Source organism: Neomonachus schauinslandi, chromosome 10 (genome assembly GCF_002201575.2).
Source record: "Neomonachus schauinslandi chromosome 10, ASM220157v2, whole genome shotgun sequence".
NCBI lineage: Eukaryota > Metazoa > Chordata > Mammalia > Carnivora > Phocidae > Neomonachus > Neomonachus schauinslandi.
The window spans coordinates 17,013,651-17,032,070 of record NC_058412.1 but is presented as its reverse complement, the minus strand read 5'-3'; the positions used below and the strand labels follow the sequence as shown (position 1 = coordinate 17,032,070).

General features: G+C 37.7%; 1 protein-coding gene across 1 annotated transcript; it reads right to left on the bottom strand.

Annotated features, from left to right (window-relative positions):
• Positions 1-621: 621 nt before the first annotated feature.
• LOC110587454 (protein CEBPZOS-like) lies at positions 622-860 on the bottom strand. The gene has a single exon (XM_021697692.1). The coding sequence runs from the start codon at positions 850-852 to the stop codon at positions 622-624; it is 231 nt and encodes a 76-aa protein (XP_021553367.1). The 5' UTR covers positions 853-860.
• Between the last annotated feature and the right edge of the window lie 17,560 nt (positions 861-18,420).

Genomic DNA, 18,420 nt, shown 5'->3' with positions numbered 1-18,420 from the left:
AAGATTAATGGCTTCTCACTTCATTGTTCAAACCAAGGGCTCCCATGCCTTGCAGCATATGGCTTGAGAGCATAGAGTTTGGAATCAAAGGGACTGGTTTTCATCTGAGCTTGCAGGGTAGCAAAAATAAAGATAGTAACACCTCCTTCATAAATGGGAAATGTGTTTGGCTGCAAGTACCAGAAAGCCAATTTACAGAGATGTAACCGAGTTGGGGATTACAGATCTCACACAAAAGGAGATGTGGGCCCAGGACTGGTTTCCTCCTTTGACAGTGTTGTTGACAACCAGACTGCAGTTCCCTTGGCTTTTCCCTATCCTTGTCACCTCTTCCAGAGCTGCAGACATGCTGCCTGTGTCTCGGGTAGAGATAAGAAGGATGAAATGTTCAGTCTCTTTCTTTCCTTTCATAGACAAAGCAAAGGCTTTGCTTGTTATAACCTCCCCATGCACTTTGCTGTTCTGCCACAGTGTGCACTGTTAAATGACCACCACCTGCTGCAAGGGACTCTGGGAAAAAGAATGTTGACCTTGGGGCTGGCAATGTTGCTGCCCACAACTAGAAGGGGTCACTGTTAGTAAAAATGGGAGGGTGGATCTTACCAGGACCAGCAAGTGTGTCTATCTCACATAGCTTAGATCTTGCTCTCTGACTCCATACATTCCAGACTGTTCAATGGATTTGTAATAAATTTCCAAGATGAAGGGAAATTTCTTGCTCATTGTTTGCCTGAAATCTTGGCTTGTGTTCATCTTACTAAACAAAAAATATGCTCCAAAAACACCCAAGAGTTCAACTACTAAAACTCCTTTAAAGATCTTCTTTGCCACTGGTTCCATAGTGCGGGCCATCCTGAGGTGCTTACATGCAGCTGTTTTTTTTTTCATAGACAAAAAGCACCTTTGAAAGAAAAATGGTAGTTGCTAACAATTATCAAAGTCCAATGTTACCTATATTTTTTATTGTGTTGAACTCTTAATATCTTTCAACTTGTTTTAGCCTCATAATATTCCTCTAAATAATAGTGGATAGTATAATTATTATAATTTACATGGGGTGCCTGGGTGGCTCAGTCATTAAGGGTCTGCCTTTGGCTCAGGTCATGATCCCAGGGTGTTGGGATCAAGCCCTGCATCGGGCTCCCTGCTCTGCGGGGAGCCTGCTTCTCCCTCTCCCACTCCCCCTGCTTGTGTTTCCTTCTCTCACTATGTCTCTCTCTGTCAAATAAATAAATAAAATCTTTAAAAAAATCATTATAATTTACAGACAGGAAAACTGATCTCCACAGAAGTGAAGGGAATTGCTTAAATTAATGCAGGGCATGAGTTTTTACTTAAAATCTTGCAGTTGGATCTGAATATCATGTACTCAAAAGACACTCTTTCCTCCAGACTGATAGAGGTAGTTATAAATGAAAAGTAATGGTCATTTTGTTGTTGATTCATTACTGAAAAATTAAAGATAGATAATATTCTCTAGTAATAGGATCCCTTGCAATTTAAAAAGTATTTCACTATTGGACATTCAAAAAACACAAAGTAGACATTTGATTTGTATATTTGCTCTCTATAGGCAAGTGAGTTTGTGACCCCTAATTAACTTACAGAAAAGCCATTTTCTGGTACCAGTCACTGGAGCAGATGATATAGCATTTTCCTTTTTCATTTCTGAGATTTCCTTGGGATCTTTATACATTCACGATATGAAAGGAAACTGGTTGTTTTCAAGTTAGATGGAAAAAATGTACTCGCCTTTAGTCTTTTGGGCAGTGATTGGCGTACACTAACTGCACTCAGTAACGACTGGGTACAGATTTGACCTTGTTAGCCTACTCTGGGACAGAACAGAGATGTTGAATGAGGCGGCTAAAAATACAGCGATGGATGTAGATTGTTGTATGAAACAGGCCGATTCCGCACAGGCTTATCTGCCACCAGAGCTCAGATTTAGGCCATCTGAGGACCACTTCTTGACAGAGAACTCCATACTCACCCACCGTTAGTAGCAGAGGAGGCCTTCTTAAAGGAGTTGACTTATCACTTGTTTTCCTCCACATAAATATAATTAACTATGAAAGGTGGTGATGGCAGCAGAACATCTGTCTTTAGCTTTCAGATTTTTCACAGTCTGTTGATTAGGTTATGTTTTGTATTATTCCAATGTCCACAGCTGTCAAGTGAAATGGGAGCAGGCGTGCCTGAATCAGGGAGCGGAGGTCTGCAGCGGCTCTTCACGTTCCACGTGGTAATAGCCAGTGACAGCTTCTACTCCGAACAAATTGTTTTCCCTTGGTTGATGGGTCTCAGCTGTTCTAACCTGGGAAGTGATGAGTTTTGCTTTCATTTGGAAAGTAAGATCTGTTCAAATAGAGTTGCTGGCTTCTTTGGGTGTTATTGTTTGATTTTTTTTTTTTTTTTGAGCTATGTGTGTATGCACATGTAAGTGGTGCTTTGGTCCATTTTGACAGCAAGTTCTAAACTTACCAAAGCATAATATATGGAGGCTTCCAAGGTCTGTGCTGTTCCTGATACATGGGAGGGAGTGATCAACCAAAGGCAGAGGAGCATTCAGACAGTCTCACTCCCACCAGGCTTCCTGAGATTGATTTCCCATCTTGACTCAAGAGCATTTGTTCTTGGGCTGATATCTTTTCCTTGTAAGTGAGGTTAGCTCACACCAATATCCTTGGTAATGCCGAACAATGGAGTGGTAATTAAGATAATAAGATGAGGAAACAGAGGGTCTTCCTTCAGGGTTGTCAGATCTACTGACTTAATTTATATGCTCTAAGTGTGAGCACATAGCATGGGAGTTGAGTATTTTAAAATGGAAAAGTCGAGAAGATTTTTCCTCAGTGCCTTCATGTTCCCTTCCCTTTCTACATATCAGAACATGGCCTTAGAAAAGGATCTAAATATACTTTGTCCCAAAGGTATAAATAATGAATGATTGCTTGGTTTGTGCACTTTAATAAGAAACAATGAAAAGTATCTATTGCTATTCAATACAAATTTCTGTGATGGTAGAAATGTTCCATAGGAAATGTGCATAGTATGCCAGAGGGACTCAACTTTTATTTTTATTTAATTTCAATTAACATAACTTTAAAGAGCCACATGTGGCTAGTGCCTGCCATATTGGAATGTGGAAACAGACCATTCATGATGAGCTTTAAAGCCTTCAGCTATTTTAAATGAAGTGTGTTTTTTTTAAAGAGGGTTTAATTATCCTGGCATTACTGAAATGGTACCATTGCCACCTAAAATAGTAACACTGACCATGTCTAGTGTCTAGCACAGCAGTATTAAATCATAGGCAACAGTAAGAATGAATGTATGAGGGGCACCTGGGTGGCTCAGTCATTAAGCATCTGCCTTCGGCTCAGGTCATGATCCCAGGGTCCTGGGATCGAGCCCCGCATCGGGCTCCCTGCTCTGTGGGAAGCCTGCTTCTCCCTCTCCTACTGCCCCTGCTTGTGTTCCCTCTCTTGCTGTGTCTCTCTCTGTCAAATAAATAAATAAAATCTTAAAAAAAAAATGAATGTACGAGTATAGTGTCTTAGATCTCCAGTGTCCCCTTCCTTTATTAACTTGATGATTACATTTAAAATAAAATGTCTGCATGCAACTAGCACAGAATAAATACTCCATTAAAGACAGCTATATTCCTTTTTACCATCATCATAATTATATGACATTTCTATACACTCTAATTGTACATGTGGTATCAATCAGGATGGTCATTGAATCATGGATGAAACCCATAAGTGATTCTGCACTTAATGTCACCAATGACAAAAGTGTCACAAAATTATTGTTCTGAAGATTTAAGGGTCCCAAAGAGAGTACTAAAAACATTGCATCCCAAACAGAAGAGCTTTTGCCATATGTGATTCTATTCTCCACTCAAAATCAGCAATACTACTTATGAATACAGTTACCAATATCACAGAACTTTAAACTTTTAAAAAATCTTGTACCTCATTGTCTAAGTACAATGAATTTGGTGGGAACAAGGAGGGGGAAGTTGACTGTAAACTATATTGAATTGTTAATTAAGGGTGAACTAAATCTACCATCATTTCCACTGAGTACAGCTATAATTTTCTGCCATTCATTCTCCCCAAAATGTATTTCCTAGTGTTCCCACCCATAGGACTTGTCAACCACTGCTCCAGGCACTGAGATTCGTGGAAACTTATCCACTGGTTATATTAACATGGGAAAAAATTCTACCACAAGGCACTTAGCTGTCAGCCATATGATCTGAAATAAATTCAATGGAATTGATTTGTTTTAATTCTCAGTATTTCTAATTGGTCCCAAGCTGATTGCCAGCTAGTGTTTATAACATTAAATTCAGGTTAACCATTTGATTGTCAATCTTTGCATTAGCATTGGACTCTGTAATTTCAGGGCTCCTCAAATTGATTGTAACTTCTTAGTGACCATATTAAGATTTATTTTCTATTTCGCTGTGACGTATAGAATGGTTCTGGTGACACAAAATACATTCAGTGGGCCTCTAGTAGATTAGCAAAGTGGCTGAATGCCTGGGAGAAGGGGTCAAGGTGATGAATTTTTTTGGTCCTATAGCAAAGACTTGCAGGTATTGTCTGCTGTGCAGTAAGATGGAAGTAAGAAATTACAATAGAGATCATCAAGTTTGTGAGGCCTGGAAAACCCAGGAGTAAGAGTGCAAACTGGTCATTGGGCAGGAGTATTGCTGGGCAGAAGGCCAGTGTTGGAGGTTGAGCCTTGAGAAATGTCAAACAAACCAGCAGGCTGAGGAAAACACGGCAGGCCCAAGAATCTGTTTAGGATAAAAAATAGAGATGAGGCAGAGTGAAAAGATGAGTTTGAGTCCTCCTCTGCTAGAGAGCTGAGCTTTGTTTCTGTAAACCCAGGCACTGCATCTGAGACTAGATAAGTAGGACACCGGATTCAGTTTATTTTGTACATTTTTTTCCTTTGATAAAAATATAAATCTCTATTCACTCATTTCCTTCATTTACATTCACATTGATCTGTTAAGACAAGCAGTTGAGATGGGGATAATTTTCCAATTGAGCATGTGTCAGCATGATGCTAAAAAATGTAGTTGGTGCACTGTACTCACCCCCCCCAAAAAATATGGATATATTTCCTTTTAAGTAAACAAGCCATCAGAGAGGAGATATTAATAAATAATAAGGAAGGAAGGGATAATAACCCTTGAAAAAAATTAAAGCACGGGCTAGATCAGCAGCATTTCATTGAGCAGAATGATGGTCCTTCTTCCTTTTTCTGCTATAGGTTATAGGGAAGGAAAATCACATTGACTTGGTTCTGAAATTCTTGTTAGGGAAACCTGTTCATCTGAGGCCATACCTTTGCCTGTAGTGAGTTTTTACAAACAAATGAATTATAATCAGAAATTAAAGGAAGGCAGATGTGGGATAGTTATTAAATAAATTGTAATCAAAAGTTAAATGAGTACAGGCCAGAGATCAAGGTTTGAATAATGGGACCTTGAGGAGCCAGAAGCTGCCAAATATTACAATCACAACTTCATGCTTTGAGGGGGTCAGTTGAATTGATGGAGAAATCAGGCAGCAAGGGCGTAAAAAATTCTGCATAAAACATTCTGTGATGAACATTCTCTGCTACAGGTCTTCATTGTGTTTGTTCAGTAAGCAGAATCTTATGCATGCTCTCAGAGAAAGTATAAAAGTTTCAAAGAAAGATCATTACAGTCACAAAAAAACTCTCTTTAAAATACATATATATATGTACATGTGTGTGTTTCCTTCAAAACAGTATCTTACTTTTTGTACTGTTTTATAATATGCTTTTCTCACCAGTATATTCCCTATATAAATATTGAAATCTAAATTCATATTCATGGTTTTATATGGTTCCTACCAAGAAAAAATGTTGTTTGGTTTGTAACTGCCAGTTAATTTTTTTGACCTCATGATATCTGATAGATCACCATTGGAGCTAAAGATATAGTGACCCAAGATTATCTCAAAGAAGCAAACTTTCACAAAGGTTTAATGGGCATCAATATACAGCTTTTCTCTATTCTAGTTCCAATTCTGCTCACACCTCTTACCATGACACTCAAAGGCTATAATGAACAAGTATAAACATTAACAATGTAGGTTTGAGGAGGGAAGGGTCTAGGGTTTATTGGGTTTGGAGCCTCAACTTTTTCTGTGCTATTACATATTTGTAGGGTTTATTTCAGATTTCATAGGTTTTTATTTAAACATTTTATTGAGATAATTATAGATTTACATTCAGGTATAAAACACACACACACACACACAGTGATTCTTTGTACGCTTTTCCCAGTTTCCCCCAAGGGAACCACTTTGCAAAACTTTAGTATAATATCACAACCAGGATATTGACCTAAATACAATTCACCGATCATACATAAATTTCCCATTTTACTTTTACTGGTGTGTCTTGTAAGAATACACAATTATATTTTTTTACTAATGTATATTTAGTATTTTTCCTCTTTGGTCACATTTTCTAAATTTGAATATTTAATACATTTTACCTTTTTTTGGTGTTAGATAGGGTTTAGGGTTTTTTTTGTTTTAATTTGAGTATAGTTGAAATGTAATGTTACATTAGTTTCAGGTTTAGTTCTTCTATTTTCCAGGTGTTTAGCCTTTTTTTAAAATGCCCTTTTCCCTTGGATTTGAACAGTTTACTTGATTGTATACTATAAGTGTAATATATTCTTTCCCCTGATTTTTCCAACATGTGGCCCTGATGCCTCTGCCTTTTCTTGGTCTCGTCCCACAACCTTTAGTTACTATAGCTTTAAAATACATTTTACTCTGTGGGAAAGAAAATCTATTCCCATTACTCTATTTAAAACGAAAACTTATTTGCAATCCTTAGACATTTATTCTTCCATATAAATCATATAATTTAGCATTTGTTTTCATTTCTTAAGGAAATCATGCCAGTATAAAATTAATTTGTATTATGCTTGTAAATTAATACTTAGAATTTTTTTTCTTCTTACAAATTTTACCATGTAAATTCTTGCCATTTAGCTTCATGCTGTAGCTTTACTTTTTGTTCAAGCCTTTTTCACGGACCTTAGCAAAATTACTCCGTTTGCTCTATGCGGGTTCTACACATTTCCCAAGAGCTTCAGAGAAGTTTCCCTAGCTCTTAGATTGAATCATTAAAAATGGGTCTTCCCCACATGCTTCAGTACATTTCTCTTCTTCTGACTTAGTGGCAGGGTGGCCAGACTGTTACAGTGTTACCAGTAAGTGAAAGGGAGAGTGAGTAACATGACTGTTTCTTTCTGATGGAAACTCGAGGTCTTATTTGGATAAGACTCAGAGGTGTTACTCAATGATTCCTGAATAGGTTAAATGATCTCAGAAGAGTACACAGCTTTCAGGATAGGTTATACATCTCCCTCATTGTGTTCTCTCTGCAATCCCATTTTCTCCAACTCCATCTATGCCCTCAGAATACAGAAAAGACACAGTAAGTGTGCTATTCCACTCTCAAATGGCTGCTCAGAGAAGTAGGCCAATGACTGAGGCGGGCAAGAGTCAAAGATAATTTAAGTAGACCATATCAGAGCAAACAGAGGATTTGGAAGAGGTTGCTTGGAATAAAAGCAACATTTCCCCACTACTTTTGCCACTCAAGTGTGACCATAGGACTAAGTTTTGACCAGTGGGATGTAAGCAAGAAGAGTGTGTATGAATTGCAGGAAATATTGTCAGAGGGACATGGTTTGCTCGTTTTTCTGCATTTCTCCTTATGGTGCTTAGAATACTGACATAGTGGCTTCCTCCAGATTTTTTTTTTTTAGTATGAAAGGAAAATAAGCTATTATCTTGTTAACTCACTGTTATTTTGGCTTTTGCTGATAATTGCAGCTGAACTTGATTTTAAGAAATATAGGGTGTGTCTTTTGCAGAAGAATTCATACGTAACAGCTACTGCCACAACATATCATCAAGAAACTACTGAACTTCATGAACGGAGAAAGAAATTTTCAGTCATCCAAGCAGAAAAACAACTCTCAAAGCGAAAAAAAAATCAGGTTCATTTTCTAATTCTTTGCAACAATGTTGAATTTTTACAAAAAACGGCCTAAGTCTGCAAGTTCAGCACACAGTAGTTTATGACCAAACTATCATGACAAGCTGAGTTATGTCTTCTATCCAAATGTTAGAAGAAGACATTCTCAAACAGGGATGAACTTGGGGAACTGTTGTACCTGTGAGAGAATCTTGGGGATAATTTTTTTTTTAAAAAGAGAGACATAAAAGTAAGAAAATAAAAAACAAGAACACCTGACCATGGAATCTATCCAGAATCATGAATGGGAACACCATGCTAAAAAGGGCTGATGCTGAGAACTGGTACTATTTAAATATTACACTACAAAGAAATTACATTGGAAGAAATGACATTTTTAATTGTATGCATAATAAATGAGTAATAAAACTCCCACAGTGAGAAAGGGAAAAGTGGGAGAAATCATAAGCTCTACTTTTTGTTCCAGACTTATATATCAAGTCTTCTTGATATATTATCTTGGGCATCTTAAAGTCAATATATATAAAACCAGATTTGTTGTCTTTCTCCCCAAATGTGGCCCCTTTTCACTATTCCCTATCAGTGAATAATCCTACCATTCATTCACAAACTTGTCTGAAAGACTCCAGTGGTCACTTTTCATAAGCAGCCAAGTGTTCTTGGTGCTCAGCCTCAGGTACACATGCATGCTCTTCCCTCTATCTATATCTTTCTATCTCTCATCTTACCCCTGTTCTCACTTCATCCCTGCAGACCTACAGGAAAGGATTTTTTCACTTCTTCCTGGGACAGGATCATAGGGCCAGGACTCCTACAGATACCTTCCTTGAGTGGATAAATTCATTTCAGGTATTAAAGCTATGTCCTCAATATAATTTTACCAATATAGGCACTGTATTGTGTCTGATGTACTCTTGAGTAAGTTCTCAATGTAGTTCAGAAGCAAGAGAGAGAGGCTTATAATTAATCTCTGCCCCCTCAAATCATATCATTATCTATTGTTTCTGCCTGTGTGGGTGAAGGACATTTTACCAACCCACTGTAATTTAAGATTTTGATAACCTTTCTAAATCATTTGTTTTAAATATATCTCTTGTATGGAGTATATAGGGTTTTGATTTGTGGTCCAACTGATATTGTTTCTTTCAATTGGTATTGTAGCCAATTTATGAATGTACATATATGACAGATATATTTAGCTTTAGATTTTTTTGTGATATGTTCCTATGTTTTATAATCTTTACATGGTGATTTTCTTTGCTATGCTTTGTGTATGTGTTCTGATAATTTTGAAGGTTTATACATTTTCTTCTAGTGGGTTTCTAAAGGTAACTATAACTTTGTGTAATACTTTATATAATTAGCACTTTCAAAAAGTAATATCTATTTAACAATAATAGCATTATAATTTTACATTCTCTTCATTTTTCTTTTTCTGACCTCCTATATTTCATTGAACTTCGGTTATAAAAAATTAAAGAATTAGTATCTATATTCTATTTCCCACCATTTGTTTGGTTATAGCATTCCTACACTCTCAGTGTATATAACTAAATCTAAAACGAAATTTTATGACTAAATTTAACCATAATCCCAACATTTCTTCTACCTCAGTTGCACAATTAAATGAATTCAATGCCACTTGTCTGTAGGCTTAGTTTTAATATTCAGTATGTTAATAATTAAAAAAAACCAAAAACACAAAGGGCCATGGGAAAATCATCTTTAAGTTAGCATTGGGATACTTGGGCAGCTCCCTAAAAGTATTAAAGTAGCAATTTCAATAGCCACCATAACATAACTAACATATTTTTAAATTCCCCTCTATTCCTGTGTTTGGTTTGTGAATTGGTCAGTGTCTGTAGAGGAGATGTTCATTACTAACATGCAGGATTCCAATAGAGAACATAAAATAAACAAAATGGTGGTTAAAATAATGGCTAAGTGTTGTAGGATCAATGGCCTGCTTTGAAGCCTAACTTTACCACCTACTATTTGAGAAAAGTACTAATATTTCCTGTAAAATGGAGATTAGAAATAAGACCACAAGTTAAATGAGGATTATAAAAAAATAAAGCATGTAGAAAAATGTCATCACATAGTATGTACTCAGTAAAGGCTGGCCATTATGGTATTATCCATCTTCTTTCTTTTTAAAGATTTTATTTATTATTTATTTGAGAGAGAGAGAATGAGAGAGAGCACATGAGAGGGGGGAGGGTCAGAGGGAGAAGCAGACTCCCTGCCCAGCAGGGAGGCCAATGCGGGACTCGATCCAGGGACTCCAGGGTCATGACCTGAGCCGAAGGCAGTCGCTTAACCAACTGAGCCACCCAGGCGCCCGGTATTATCCATCTTCTTAACGTTTGCTGGTCTGCTAGATGAGAAATGGTAGCTAGTTGTTTGAATTTACAGCTTCCAGATCAATAATAAATTAAACATCTTTTTAAAAACATGTTTATTAGCCATTTGTATGCCTTCTGTGAGTTGCTTGTTAATGCTCTTTGGCCATTTTTTTCTTGGGTTATTTGTCTTTTTCAAATAAATTTGTCAGGGTTTTTTTGTTTGTTTTTACATTAGACACAGTAACCTTTTCTGGGTATTGTATCTTTTTTGCAAACTTTACTCTTAGTCTTGTGTTTATACTTTTAAAGCATTTTTTATTAAAGTGATATACATTTAGGAAAAGGTACATCTCAATAAACTTTCATAATCTGAACACACCTGTGAGCTAGCACCTAAATCACAGAAAAAAGAAAATAATCCAGCAGTCCAGAAACTCCCTTCTTGGTCCCTCCTCAGCAGTACCACATCTAAGTGTAACTATTATCTTCACTTCTGACAACATAGATTAATGTGTTTTCATGTTTTTGTACTTTAAATGAATTTGAATCATATACAGTTGAACTCTTTTGTGTCTGACTTCTGTCATTTGTAATTTAATTTTGTTTAATTATGGCACCTTTCATTTCAGTAGGATTTTTTTGATGTTTTACATAATTTAATCCCTTAAAAACTCAGTGAGGTGAATAAAGCAAATACTTTTACATATGGTTGTAGAAAAGGGTGGACTAGTAAATTTTAGTATAATGTGTTTTGTTTTGTTTTTTTTAGTAATTTCATCTCCTAAACCAATGTTTCTCAGAAAAGAGAATAAAAACCTTTTAATCATTGGGATTCTAATTTTCAACAATATTTCATCTAATCTTCATTATGTAGTCTGGTTCACCTGACCTTTGCATCCATATTATGTGCTACTTTCTGAAGAAGTCTATAAAGGCAGGGCTGTCATTATCTTCCAAACCTATGGTCTCTTTGCATCTTTCATTCTGTCGGGAGTTGCCCTCTTGGTGCCCCTTCACTATTCAAATCCACATTATCCCTGATACCTAACTCTACAGTCATGGTGTCTTCAGGCCAATGCATATTTATTGAGTAACTCTGGTGTTTCACAGAGGTCCTGAGGTTAAAAAAAAAATGTGCTAGGAAGTCATTGTTATTAATGTGATCACAATCTAGTAGCAGACACATTTAAATGCATATTTATAATCAAGTAAGTTTGGAAATAGGGACAAGTTATAAAATTTGTATAAAGGAAAGAGTGGTTCACTTTGCATATATCAAAACTCATTGAAAACTAAGAAGTGAAACTTGACAGTCCGAGTGATATATGATGAATGTAGAAAACGATGTCTGTGAGTCCACACACAGGGGGAAGAGTGTTTTAAGAAGAGGGAACAGATTGTGGAAACCCAATGAGGACTGAACCGTTCTAGCAGTTACATGTGGAAGTCCTTGTATCCTAATGGAGGAAGCAGAAATTGTTCCCAGTTTGGAAAAGAATCCACAAAGCATGAAGCAAGATTAGGCAAACAGGCATTTATTAAGAGGTAAGGTTGAAGAAGTTGATTGTGTCCATATTGTGAAGGGACATGTCACATAGCAACCATATGAATTTTCTCCTATTGTGGGTGAGGTGCCTAAAGAATATAAGGGATGACTCTAGGTTGATCACTCTGTACTTATGACAGGTGCAAAGAGACAGGGTCAGGGGAATAGCTGTGCCACCAACTGAGTGGGGTGATGCCTCTGAACTCTCTTACTAGAAACATCAGTCTTCTTGCTGTCTGCCACCTGTCTCCTGGCAGCCCAGTCTTGGGGGGTGCCATGATCTGTACCCTCTATCCGCATGCCTAGGTGACTGTTAAATTTTGAAGAAAATACCACCATGCCTGTAGATGACAACTAAATCCATGTCCACTATTGCAAGAGTCTCAGTATCACTCCACAGTCATTTCAGTTTTCTTCCTAGGAAGGATTGCTCTTATTCTTCTCAGTTACTCTTTTAAAATTTAGATCTTCTCTTAAACCTGTTATCCAAGTACATAGTTTTATTCTCAGCAAACAAATTTACCTTTTGTTTCTTGAAGAATTTTGGAGACTTCACGAACAATTTCTCTAAAAACTTCCTCTCTTCCACCAAGATAAAAACTATTGTTTATTACTACTAGGTATCACCCAAAGGATACAAAAATACTGATTCGAAGGGGCACATGCACCCTGATGTTTATAGCAGCATTATTTTTTTTTTTTTTTTTTTTTTTTTTTTAAATTTTTTTTTTTTTTATTCTTATGTTAATCCCCATACATTACATCATTAGTTTTAGATGAAGTGTTCCATGATTCATTGTTTGTGCATAACACCCAGTGCTCCATGCAGAACGTGCCCTCCTCAGTACCCACCACCAGGCTAACCCATCCTCCCACCCCCCTCCCCTCTAGAACCCTGTTTGTTTTTCAGAGTCCATCGTCTCTCATGGTTCGTCTACCCCTCCGATTTCCCCCGCTTCATTCTTCCCCTCCCGCTACCTTCTTCTTCTTCTTTTTTTTTTTTTTCTTAACATATATTGCGTTATTTGTTTCAGAGGTACAGATCTGAGATTCAACAGTCTTGCAAAATTCACAGCGCTTACCAGAGCACATACCCTCCCCAGTGTCTATCACCCAGTCACCCCATCCTTCCCACCCCACCCCCCACTCCAGCAACCCTCAGTTTGTTTCCTGAGATTAAGAATTCCTCATATCAGTGAGATCATATGATACTTGTCTTTCTCTGATTGACTTATTTCACTCAACATAATACCCTCCAGTTCCATCCACGTCGTTGCAAATGGCAAGATCTCGTTCCTTTTGATGGCTGCATAATATTCCATTGTATATATATACCAGATCTTCTTTATCCATTCATCTGTTGATGGACATCTTGGCTCTTTCCACAGTTTGGCTATTGTGGACATTGCTGCTATAAACATCGGGGTGCACGTACCCCTTCGGATCCCTACTTTTGTATCTTTGGGGTAAATACCCAGTAGTGCAATTGCTGGATCATATGGTAGCTCTATTTTCAACTTTTTGAGGAACCTCCATACAGTTTTCCAGAGTGGCTGCACCAGCTTGCATTCCCACCAACAGTGTAGGAGGGTTCCCCTTTCTCCGCATCCCCGCCAACATCTGTCATTTCCTGACTTGTTAATTTTAGCCATTCTGACAGGTGTGAGGTGGTATCTCATTGAGGTTTTGATTTGGATTTCCCTGACGCCGAGCGATACTGAGCACTTTTTCATGTGTCTGTTGGCCATTTGGATGTCTTCTTTGGAAAAATGTCTTTTCATGTCTTCTGCCCATTTCTTGATTGGATTCTTTGTTCTTTGGGTGTTGAGTTTGATGAGTTCTTTATAGATTTTGGATACTAGCCCTTTATCTGATATGTCATTTGCAAATATCTTCTCCCATTCTGTTGGTTGTCTTTTGGTTTTGTTGACTGTTTCTTTTGCTGTGCAAAAGCTTTTTATCTTGATGAAGTCCCAATAGTTCATTTTTGCCCTTGCCTCCCTTGCCTTTGGCGATGTTTCTAGGAAGAAGTTGCTTCGGTTGAGGTCAAAGAGGTTGCTGCCTGTGTTCTCCTTTAGGATTTTGATGGACTCCTGTCTCACATTGAGGTCTTTCAACCATTTGGAGTCTATTTTTGTGTGTGGTGTAAGGAAATGGTCCAGTTTCATTCTTCTGCATGTGGCTATCCAATTTTCCCAACACCATTTGTTGAAGAGACTGTCTTTTTTCCATTGGACATTCTTTCCTGCTTTGTCAAAGATGAGTTGACCATAGAGTTGAGGGTCCATTTCTGGGCTCTCTATTCTGTTCCATTGATCTATGTGTCTGTTTTTGTGCCAGTACCATGCTGTCTTGATGATGACAGCTTTGTAATAGAGCTGGAAGTCCGGAATTGTGATGCCGCCGGCTTTGCTTTTCTTTTTCAACATTCCTCTGGCTATGCGGGGTCTTTTCTGGTTCCATACAAATTTTAGGATTATTTGTTCCATTTCTTTGAAAAAAGTGGATGGTATTTTGATGGGGATTGCATTGAATGTGTAGATTGCTCTAGGTAGCATTGACATCTTCACAATATTTGTTCTTCCAATCCATGAGCATGGAATGTTTTTCCATTTCTTTGTGTCTTCCTCAATTTCTTTCATGAGTATTTTATAGTTTTCTGAGTACAGATCCTTTGTCTCTTTGGTTAGATTTATTCCTAGGTATCTTATGGTTTTGGGTGCAATTGTAAATGGGATCGACTCCTTAATTTCTCTTTCTTCTGTCTTGTTGTTGGTGTATAGGAATGCCACTGACTTCTGTGCATTGATTTTATATCCTGCCACTTGACTGAATTCCTGTATGAGTTCTAGCAGTTTTGGGGTGGAGTCTTTTGGGTTTTCCACATAAAGTATCATATCATTTATAGCAGCATTATTAACAATAGCCAAATTATGGAGAAATCCCAAACATCTACTGACTGAGGAATGGATAAAGAAGATGTGGGGGGTGTGTGTGTGTGTAATGGAATATTACTCAGCCATCAAAAGAGTGAAATCTTGCCCTTTACAATGACATGGATGGAGCTAGAGTATATCATGTGAAGCGAAATAAGTCAGTCAGAGAAAGACAAATACCATATGATCTCACTCATATGTGGAATTTGAGAAAACAAATGAACATAGGGAAAAGAAAAAGGAAAAACAGGGAGGCAAGCCATAAGAGACTCTTAACTACAGAGAACAAACTGAGGGTTGCTGGAGGGGAGGTGGGCAGGGGATGGGTTAAATGGGTGATGGGTATTAAGGAGGGTACTTATTGTGATGAGCACTGGATGTTATATGTAAGTGATGAATCACTGAATTCTCTAACTGGAATTTAAAAACTTGAAACAAACAAAAAAACCTATTTCTTATTTATGGCTATATTTAACTCCTTCCCCTGGGGGAAGATGTCCCTTCTCCTGTATGAAAAAATCCCATCCAATTGTACCTATAATTCCATATCCCTGTATATACCTGTACTCACTCATGTTCTCTGCTAGAGCTTCAATGTCTCATGTCCATTTTATTCACTTTAGCTTATATTATTCAAGACCACATCCTAAATTTAAACCTAACACCACTGACGTGTTTTTTTGCTAGATTAGCATTCATGCTTTATGTAAGGTGGAAGCAGTGAGCTCTTCTCCCAGTTGAAGAGACTTTCTTCCATGTGTCCTTTGCTCCCAGTACTGTTGGATGCCACCATAGAAATGTAATACTCTTCAGTTTACATGCCATGCATGGTAAAAGTTACATGTTAGTGAGGACCATCACCTGATGCTCCATTTATAAGCTTCTGATTAATTTCCATAAGTCACCAGTTAAACATTTCCCATCGTGTGTCATAGCTAAATCTTGACTTCCACGTTGCCACTTGGAGCCTAAGAGTACAAGTGGGATAACATTAAATGACCTTATTCATTTACCCCCGTGGACAACTCTTTCTTTGCTTGTGGGACTCTTGGGTAAATTAACCCTTTTCTTTCTCAAGCTGAACCTGTTTGCACTTGGTTTCTCCTTGATTACAAGTGCTAATAAATATTTCCTGGTTTTTGTATGTTTTTGGCCAACTAATCCAAATATGTTTTCTGGAAACCTTTGTGCCATGTACTGGTCTAGATTCTGAAAATATAAATATGAATAAGACAACTTTCCTGAACTTGTGGGTCTTAACATTTGGAAGAGTGGATGAGAGTGAGTGGCATGCAAACAGACAATATACTTTTTTTTTTTAATAAATAAATGCACAAATGGATTTTTTTAAAGGAGCTAGGGCTAGCTAGGAGTAGTTAAAATAATTTTGTTTTCTTCATTTCATACTGCCTGAATAGTTTTCATATTTCTGTGCTTCCATTCTTAGCATCTTTGTGGGTATGTTCTGCAGACCTCAGCATGGGTCTCATTTATACAGCCAAGGTTTTGCAGAATAATGTGATCATCTTTGACTTTGAGAAGATGTCTCTTAGATCATCAAGGTTCTATGCTACAAAGGTCTTGTTTTGTTTTCATATCAGTTTGTCAATCTGTGTTTCAAAATATTGAAACTCTATTTCATTCCATTAAGCTAAGTTGAGATGAAAGCCCTTTCCCTTGTGAGAACCTCCCCACCCAGTTCTTGGCCTTAACTTTTGGTTTCCCACTTGTGCTCAGTATTAGTAGGATGGACAGGACCTGTGTTATCCTGGCACCACAGTGCAGTGTTGAACAAGGTCTGTGATAGATGGGGCAAAGGACTTTTTTTTTTTTTTTTCATGGAAGGGACTCTACACTGGAAGAAAGCAGCATGCTAATTTGGCAAATTCAGAAATCAGTCAAATCAATTAGGCAGCAACATGAGGACCAAATCTCTAGCTTGTTCAACCATAGTTTGTCTTCCTACCACCTGTGTTAGCCTCCTATGTTTCTGTCAATGGGAAAGATTTAAGTGGCTTCAGGAACCTGTTTTTTCATCTTTTGTTTTGCTAATAGCGAATGAAAGAGCTTTGGCAAAGAAGTGAGGCTGATAACAATATGCTCAGATAGATTTCAGGCTTCTATCCAACATGAACCAGATCTATACAGCGGAAGAAGAAAAGCTTTAAGCAGATGATATGTGGAGTTTTAGAGATTTCAACCCCAAAATGGAACATTAAAATAACTCTTTAGGGCCATCTCTCTCTGGCCTTTAATGAGCCACTGCTGAGATAGGTTTTGTCATTTCCACCTAAGGCTCACAATAGGCACTGAGTGGCCAGCAAAAGATTAATAAGATACAGAATGAAAAGTTGAGTGTTTACCGACAGCCCCATATCCAAGCTTATATTCAGGAATAGGTGGAATAAAAAGTGGATTGTAGAGAAGGCATATTTCACAAACATCAAGTCTTCACTGGACTTCTTTCTCTGTGCACCTGGTGAGCTAAGGCAAAACTCACTCCAGGTACTGGCACAAAGCCCACTCTAAAGGAGTAAAATTTCTTCTTTTACTGTCAAAGTACTCACGTCATCTACTACTGACTGTTGACATTCACACCTGTTTATACCTGTGATAGTTAATTTTTTGTGTCAACTTGACTGGGCCACAGTCTAATTGCTTAAGCCTTATTCTGGGTGTATGTGTGAAGATGTTTCTGGATGAGGTTAATATTTGAATCTATATACTGAGTAAAGCAGATTGCTCTCCCAGTGTGGATGGGCCTCATCCAGTTAGTTGAAGGCCTGAACAGAACAGACAGTAGAACAGATGAACCTCCCACAAGTGAGAGGAAATTCCCCCTGACTTACTGCCTTGAGCTGGGACATCAATTCTTTCTTGCCTTTGAACATGAACTGAAATACTGGCTTTTTTTAGGTCTCCAGGATGCTGAATCAATCAGTCTCTCTCTCCCTTAACTATTGGATCTGTTTCTCTGGAGAGCCCTGACTAATATAATACCCACATGGTTCTGTCCTAGGGCTGGTATATGTATTTTGAAGGGAAGGACAATGGACATGAGGAGACTGAGGAACATTTCTGAGTTTTTAGAAGGCTCATCCCTCCCTCTGCTTCTTCTTTGTTTCTCCTCTTCCCTGACAAAGAGCCTTTGTTAATTTGCATAATGATCTCAGCAATATCTCTCTTTTCACCAACTTCCTCCAACATATTATAAAGCTAGAAGTTTTTATGTAATCACCAAGACTCTATAACTGGATTCCTACTATTGCCCCCAAATACCTAACATTACACACAGAATAGTGGCAAGTGTATCCAGAAATAATCTCAGCAGATTTCTGTACAGACCCAGAAGCCCTCATTGTTTTTTTTTTATTCTTATGTTAATCCCCATACATTACACCTTTAGTTTTAGATGAAGTGTTCCATGATTCATTGTTTGTGCATAACACCCAGTGCTCCATGCAGAATGTGCCCTCCTCAATACCCACCACCAGGCTAACCCATCCTCCCACCCCCC

Coding starts and splice junctions, on each gene's coding strand:
- LOC110587454 (XM_021697692.1), bottom strand. CDS start 852: ATGGCCCGCACTATGGAACCAGTGGCAAAGAAGATCTTTAAAGGAGTT.